This window comes from Sphaerodactylus townsendi, linkage group LG03 (assembly GCF_021028975.2).
Source record: "Sphaerodactylus townsendi isolate TG3544 linkage group LG03, MPM_Stown_v2.3, whole genome shotgun sequence".
NCBI classification, from domain to species: Eukaryota; Metazoa; Chordata; class Lepidosauria; order Squamata; family Sphaerodactylidae; genus Sphaerodactylus; species Sphaerodactylus townsendi.
Genome location: NC_059427.1, coordinates 11,267,514 through 11,275,642, shown reverse-complemented (window position 1 = coordinate 11,275,642; position 8,129 = coordinate 11,267,514). Strand labels below are relative to the sequence as shown.

Sequence of the window (8,129 nt, the reverse complement as noted above, 5' to 3'; positions counted from 1 at the left end):
CACAGTTGTGTTTCAGACACCAGTAGCTGAAAAGATGTTCTGCTTGTAATAAAGTTGTGTTACCTTGAAAACTGGGCTTTCTTGAATTTGGGGAGGGGGGGGCGGCGCATATTGTAACTTCCCGACTGCTAGAAGTGTGCTGATATTTATTGTCTTGAACCATCCCCAATTCTCCAGTTGGACAGAAAAATCAAGAGGGGGATTTGCATAGCCGGGCCCTCTGGGTTACATTTGCATTGAAAGTTTCTCTTCATGTGTTTGAGTCTCTCTTCAGAGAATTTTAAGAGGTTTTTTTCATCCACACGGCTGTCTTGCTCTCCTTTAATTTCCCACAAATAAGGTGCTCATATTGAGTCCTTGCCACACAACCCTGCAACACAAGTTAGGCAAAAAGCTATTGAGTTTCATCTTGAGGGGTGCCGATTTTGGCTTGAAAAAGTTTTGGGGATGTTGGGTGTAGAGCCGGGAATTGGTAGAGTTTGGGGAAGGGGGGGACTTGAGGGGGGGGGCCCAGTGCCACAGAATCCACACTGTGACACGGAACTGATTGGCCATTGGGAGATTGGTTTTAATTCTGACAGATCTCCAGGCCCGACATCGTCCCTGGCAACCTAGTGTAAAGCCTCTGTCGGGAAGCAAGTAATACTTCCATCATTAAAGCAACCTATCCTGGACAGGGGATTTCAATAAATATCCGTCTCAAATGTTACGTTCTTGTTAAACGTGATGGAACAAGTGGAATCTGGCAACTTCCATGATTCCAGATTTGTCAGCACCCCTGGTATGTTCAAGAAAACCACTTCCATGCGAGCAAAAGTCTTTATTTAGTAACAGCAGTTCAGGAAATTTTTGGCATTAGACGCCTATTGACAGAACTGGGAAACCCCGCCCAAACCCCCTTTTATATAGGAAAGAGGACTCACCACCCTACTCCAAGCCATACCCCCTAGCCCAGAGAAACCCGACTCAGTTGGAAAGGAATGTGGCTGGCCTCTCTCATCACGTTCTACCTCAGCCTAGCCAGCAGAGGAAATAACCCCAGGTATCTAACGAAAAACAAAAGGCTGTGGACTCCGGGCATGTGATACCGTACCCACCTCCTGACAACACAGGAATAATGATCAGGTCTGGTATAACTGGGCATAACGAGAATGGAGCTGATTCTTTTGGATCATAAGAACATAAGAACTAGCCTGCTGGATCAGACCAGAGTCCATCTAGTCCAGCACTCTGCTACTCACAGTGGCCCACCAGGTGCCTTTGGGAGCTCACATGCAGGATGTGAAAGCAATGGCCTTCTGTGGCTGCTGCTCCTGAGCACCTGGTCTGCTAAGGCATTTGCAACCTCAGATCAAAGAGGATCAAGATTGGTAGCCATAGATCGACTTCTCCTCCATAAATCTGTCCAAGCCCTATTTAAAGCTATCTAGGTTAGTGGCCATCACCACCTCCTGTGGCAGCATATTCCAAACACCAATCACACGTTGCGTGAAGAAGTGTTTCCTTTTATTAGTCCTTTTGACCCCTTCCAGTCCGGCTTCCGTGCTGGGCATGGGACGGAGACTGTTCTCGTCACCGTCACAGATACACTCCGTATTCAGCTTGACCAAGGTGGATCGGCGCTGCTGGTGTTGCTCGACCTCACCGCAGCATTTGATGTGGTCGACCACGATCTTTTGGCCCACCGCCTGGCCGCCTCCAGAGTGCGGGGCACTGTCCTTCAATGGATAACCTCGTTTCTCCGAGGCCGGAATCAGCAAGTGAGGTGCGGGGACCAGGCCTCCCGGAAGTGCCCGCTTCAATGCGGTGTACCCCAGGGGGCATTACTGTCCCTGCTGTTATTTAACATCTACATGCGACCCCTTGCTCAGCTGGTACGGAGTTTTGGGCTGATTTGCCATCAGTACGCTGATGACACGCAGCTCATTCTGTTGATGGAGGGGGGAGCAGCCGCCGCCCCTGCGGCTCTACAGCAATGTTTGGAGGCGGTTGCTGGTTGGTTGCGACAGAGCAGGTTAAAACTGAACCCAGCGAAGACGGAGATCCTCTGGCTTGGCCGTGAGGGGGGGGGGGAGGGACCTTCCAGCCGCCGGTGTGGGAGGGGGTCACATTGGCGCCGACCCCCTCCGTTCGCAGCCTGGGGGTCCACCTGGATTTGTCTCTTTCAATGGAGACCCAGGTGGCCCATACAACCCTGGCTGCCTTTTTTCCATCTTCGCTCAGGGCCGGCTGACTGGCCCCTTCCTCTCCCGAACGGATCTAGCCTCTGTGATCCATGCAACGGTCATCTCCAGATTAGACTATTGTAACTCGCTCTACGCGGGCCTTCCCTTGCGTTTGATCCGGAGATTAAAACTGGTTCAGCATGCAGCGGCGCGCTTGCTAACAGGCAGCGCCTCCTGGGACCACATCCAGCCTGTGCTGCGTCAGCTGCACTGGCTGCCAGTAGAGTTCCGGATCATCTTCAAGGTGTTGGTGTTGACCTTTAAGGCCATTCGAGGCCTGGGACCATCGTATCTTCGAGACCACATCACCCCATATGTCCCTGTGCGGCCTCTCCGATCGGCGGAGGCCAATCTATTGGTGGTCCCTGGCCCCTCGGTGATGCGGCTGGCCTCCACACGGGCCAGGACCTTTACGGCCTTGGCCCTGGCCTGGTGGAACGCTCTTCCTCCAGCTGTCCGGGCCCTGCGGGACCTTGGGGAGTTCCGCAGGGCCTGTAAGACGGAGCTGTTCCACCGGGCCTTTGGAGGAACCAGCTGCTACCGTGTTTCCCCGAATATAAGACAGTGTCTTATATTAATTTTTGCTCCCAAAGATGCACTATGTCTTATTTTCAGGGGATGTCTTATTTTTCTGTGTTCTGTTTGTCGGGCATGCTTCCAAACAAAAACTTTGCTATGTCTTACTTTCGGGGGATGCCTTATATTTCGCACTTCAGCAAAACCTCTACTATGTCTTATTTTTCGGGGATGTCTTATATTAGGGGAAACAGGGTAATAGTGCCCCTTCTTTGGCCCTTAACACCTGGGCCACTAGCCATCTAATGAGACTCGCCATGCCTCCCTTTTCCGTGGGGAGGGAGGGACTTTTTATTATTGGAATGCTGGACGCCATTTAAACTTTAAATTTAAATTTAACCTTTGATCTTTTAAGAGTAAGAATTGGAAGTTTATCGCTGCTTTTAAATGTTTATCTATTTTATATTGTATTTTATATGTTGTACACCACCCAGAGCCCTCCGGGGATGGGGCAGTATAAAAATCTAATAAAATAAATAAATAAATAAATAAATAATTCTTCCCCCCCAGCATTTTCAATGAATGCCCCCTGGTTCTAGTAATACTAGATAGAGGTCTGCAACCTGCGGCTCTCCAGATGTTCATGGACTACAATTCCCATCAGCCCCTCCCACCATTGCCAATTGCAGACCCCTAGAGCCAACTGGATCTAATTGCATCTGGTCAGAGGCCTGGGGATGGGATTCAAATGGCCTTGGTTTCTCTGGTGGATCATCTGTGCTGGGAGAGGGGTACGGGGAGTGTGATTGGGTTGATTTTCTTGGCCCTCTCAGCCATTTTTGATATCATCGATCATGATAGACTTCAGAGTTGAGACTGGGAGGGGCTGTTCTGCAGCCGTTTCAGTCCTACTTTAAAGGGAGGTTTCTGAGTGTGGTGCTGGGGGGGCGGGTCTGCTGCTCTGCTTCTTGGCCTTTGATCTATGGCTTGCTGAAGGGTCCCATATTGCACCTCCCTATGCTTTTCAACCGCTCTTTGAAGTCAGTGGGAGAGGTTACCTGGAGATGGTGGACAATGTTCAGCTCCGTCTTGCATGTCCAGCAGACTCCAGGGATGCTAAGGAAACTATGAAAAGATGTCTCCATGCAGTTTTGGGATGAATGAGGAATAACAACCTGAAACCTGATCCCAACCAAACAAGGATGGTACTGGGGGGGGAGTGACTAGGGGTGCCTTTCAGCCACTCCAGCTGTTGAGGCATCTGTAGCCCCTACTGGGCAGAAAAGATCTTGCCACTGAGGTGCATTCCCTGGGAATGGCTACATTAGACTACTGCAATATGCTCCATGTGGGGCTGCCCTGGAAGAGTATGTGGAAGCCATAATGGGTAGACTGCTGAAATGAGAATGCTGTCTGGGGTAGGTTGTGGGGACTTTTATCACTGCAGTCTTGTTCCACAACTGCTGTCTTCCAGTGTGCTTCTGGGCACATTTCAATGTGCTGGTATTGACTTTTAAAGCCCTCTACGGCTAGAGCTGAAATACCTTGAGGACCACTTAGTGTCATAGGCACTTATCTCTTGTGGTTGTCTTTGGGGGCCTTGCTTTGCATGCCCCATCATCCGAGGGGAAACTGGCAGCAACCCCAGAAAGAACTTCTTGACTGTACCCTCAAATTGTGGAGCTGTCTGTCCCCCTCTATTGCTGCCTTCGGTCTTCCGATGAAGATATTTTTGGATTGATTTGGCTGTCCCTTCTTGACTCTGCCTCCTGTTTACATTTTCCATGTTTACTTGCGTCATTTTCAAAGTTTTTGATTTCTTCTTTGGCTCACTCGGGAGAGTGTAGAGTCCGTAACCCAACACCCACTGACCAAACATAATTTGGCGTATGTATTTTCGAACGCTTTCACGGCCGGAATCACAGGGGTGCTGTGTGGTTTCCGGGCTGTATGGCCGTGTTCTAGCAGCATTCTCTCCTGACGTTTCGCCTGCATCTGTGGCTGGCATCTTTGGAGGATCTGATAGCCACAGAAGCAGGCGAAACGTCAGGAGAGAATGCTGCTAGAACATGGCCATACAGCCCGGAAACCACACAGCACCCCAATAATTTGGCCTAGTTTTTCTCAAGTAAAAGTCATGAATCCGTTTCAGAAGATCAGGATTGAGCTGATGGGGAAATCAGGAGTTGATATTATGGGACAGGTATTTGAGAAAAGGGTCAGATGTTGGGAGGGGCGCGGTTGGAGGTCTTGCCCCAGGGCCATCCTCTGCAGGGGCGCCCCTCCCCCCTCCCCTGGCACCAGCGGGAACAGCCCCTTTGCAAAACCCGGGGGCGCCAAGGGAAAGGGCTGCCTTCCTTCCGCAGGGGGCGAGCGGGTGTTTGCAAAAACCAGAAGGTGACTGACGCCCCCATCTCAGGATTTACCTCGCGATTTATTTTTATTTGCAGCTGAGCTGAGCTCCGCCTCCGAGCAGGAAGAGAAACCCCGGCAGAGGCGGCAAAACCAAAACTTCCTCTCTTGCTCCGTCTTTCCTTGCTGGAGGCAGCCATGGCGGGTCCCCTGCAAGAGCTCTGCGATGAAGTCTCGTGCTCCGTCTGCCTGGACTTCTTCAGGGACCCGGTGACTATTGCTGGCTGCGGCCACACTTTCTGCCGGGCCTGCCTGACCCACAGCTGGGGGGAGCCGGCGGGGGCAGAGGCTTCGTGCCCTCTTTGCAGAGGACCCGCGCAGGAGGGGACCCTCCGGCCCAACCAACAGCTGGCAAACATTGCGGAAAAAGTAAAAAAAATCACCCTGCAGCAGGGAGTGGAGGGGTGTGTGGAGGGGGCAGTCTGCAGGAAGCACCAGGAGCCCCTGAAGTTTCTCTGCCAGGAGGACGAGGCCCCCCTCTGCCTGGTCTGCGGCAGATCCCGGGAGCACAGAGGTCACCAGGAGATCCCTCTGGAGGAGGCGTCCCAAGGGAACAGGGTGAGCAAGAGATCGGTGCGGGGGGGGGGGGAGACTTTTTTGGGTTCTTGACTGTGGCTCAGAATCTTAACTTAAGAGCAAAGCTCTCTCAGTTTGTGGTCAATGCTGCTTGCTGATTGGTGACTATTCAGATCATTTAAAATATACAATATTATATTAGTGGGGTGCTGCGTGGTTTCCGGGCTGTATGGCCAAGTTCTAGCAGCATTCTCTCCTGACGTTTCGCCTGCATCTGTGGCTGGCGTCTTCAGAGGATCTGATAGCCACAGATGCAGGCGAAACGTCAGGAGAGAATGCTGCTAGAACACGGCCATACAGCCCGGAAACCACACAGCACCCCAGTGATTCCGGCCGTGAAAGCCTTCGACAATATTATATTAGTTCCCCACCCCACACAAATTGGCTCCCGAAGCAGCAAATGGTAATAAATGGATCCAACAAAAGGAAAGTGTTTAACGTTGTGTTGGGGAGAAGGGCCTGCTGCTACCTCCCTTGTCCCATCACCCCCAGGGAGATCCCCCTTTGCTGCTTGCCCTGTCCTGCCCCTATTGGTCCCCCAGCCTTTCACTGGAGGCCACCTGTGTCTGAGGAACATGCTCAGTGCAATCCCATTTCCTCCCCCCCCCTCAAAGGTGGCCAGCCTATTGTTTACAGTGGCCCTTCCCTTGATCCAGCCGTATTGAGATCGAGCTGTATGGCCCCGCCCCCAAAATGTCTCAGCCCAAAGGGGTCCCTGCCTACCCCCAGTGCAGGTGCAGCAGTGGCGTAGGAGGTTAAGAGCTCGTGTATCTAATCTGGAGGAACTGGGTTTGATTCCCCGCTCTGCCACTTGAGCTGTGGAGGCTTATCTGGGGAATTCAGATTAGCCTGTACGCTCCCACACACGCCAGCTGGGTGACCTTGGGCTAGTCACAGCTTCTCGGAGCTCTCTCAGCCCCACCCACCTCACAGGGTGTTTGTTGTGAGGGGGGAAGGGCAAGGAGATTGTCAGCCCCTTTGAGTCTCCTGCAGGAGAGAAAGGGAGGATATAAATCCAAAACTCCTCCTCCTCTGATGAGTTGGGGCTTCCAGCACTGTCCAAGGCCGTTGTGAATGTGGAAAGCAAGAAATATTTCAGAAACTGGCCACTATATGACTGGCTGCCATGTCCTGGAAGCTTCCTGATGGATTCTCCCCCCTGCTGAGCCTCAGTGCTGCCCTCCCACCAGGAGTCTGGGACCGGATGGTGTGGTGGCCTCATACTGTCCTCAGGCCTTCGCCTGGCCTACTGTCAGGCTTGCCTCCCTTTTCCCCCAGAGGCCCTGCATTGCAGACTGGCCATGCTTGGTAGTTAGGGATAAAGACGCTTTCCTGTGTGGAGCTAATATCATAAACAAGGTAATGCTTCTCCTCCTCTGTCGCCCACCTGCTGAGGGGGAAGGGAGGGGTTTCTGCTGGCTAAGTCTGACCCTGTCCTTCCCAAGCTCTCCAGATCTGGCCAAGGAGAATGATGGCTACTCGCCTTGCAAAGAACTTCAATAGAGACGACCATTATCCCTTCTGGACTCTTTTGGATGTCTGCTGACAGGGCTGGCTGGCTCTGGGCTGCCATTGTCGACTGGAGAGCCACCTAGAGGCGAACCTTTGGCACTCCAGATGTTATGGACTACAATTCCCATCAGCCCCTGCCAGCATGGCCAATTGGCCATGCTGGAGGGGCTGATGGGAATTGTAGTCCATAACATCTGGAGTGCCAAAGGTTCGCCACCACGGTCCTAGGATATGTCTGTGAGAGGAGGGACGGGATGGTTTGGAATTAAATCTGAAAGGTGGCTTAACCATCCACTTGGGTCCATCCATATTCCTACAGTTCCAGCTTCACCTCCTTACACTTTTGGATCCACTTTTGGAGTTTTGTCATAATAACCCCCAGGAACCCTGATTGCCAGAAAGGAACGGGGTGGTGTTTGGGGGCTTCTGGGGCACATTGCGAAATGCATCTCAAAGCAGGTATAGGGAGAATGTGGTTTACCTGGACCCCGGAGTTGTGATTTGTTCATTGATTTCCAAAGGAAGCGGTGGCTGACTGAAACTTGTGGAAGCTCAGTTTCTTCCACCAACCCCAGCTGAGGGATGACATTATGGGATCTGTTTTATTAGTGTCTGTGTTGCAGGGGGTGATAAAGAAAAAGAAGCTTTTGGATTTACACCCTGCCTTTCTCTCCTATAAGGAAACTCAAGCAGGCTCACAAACTCCTTTCCCTTCCTCTCCCCACAACAGACAACTGGTGAGGTAGGTGGAGCTGAGAGAGTTCTGTGTCTAGCCCAAGATCACCCAGCAGGCTCCATGTGAAGGAACGAGGGAAAAATCAAGTTCACCAGTTAAGAGTCCACTGCTCATGTGGAGGAGTGGAGAAACAACCCTGGTTCTCCAGATTA

The 8,129-nt window shown here is 51.9% G+C and overlaps 1 protein-coding gene across 1 annotated transcript in view; it reads left to right on the top strand.

The window, feature by feature from the left end:
* The first annotated feature begins 5,181 nt into the window (after positions 1-5,181).
* Positions 5,182-8,129, top strand: part of LOC125428646 (E3 ubiquitin-protein ligase TRIM7-like) — a 178,791-nt gene continuing 175,843 nt past the window's right edge. The window contains exon 1 of the mRNA XM_048489111.1: positions 5,182-5,298. Coding sequence (XP_048345068.1) covers positions 5,292-5,298 — 7 coding nt within the window. The 5' untranslated portion in view covers positions 5,182-5,291. The remainder of the gene's footprint in view (positions 5,299-8,129) is intronic.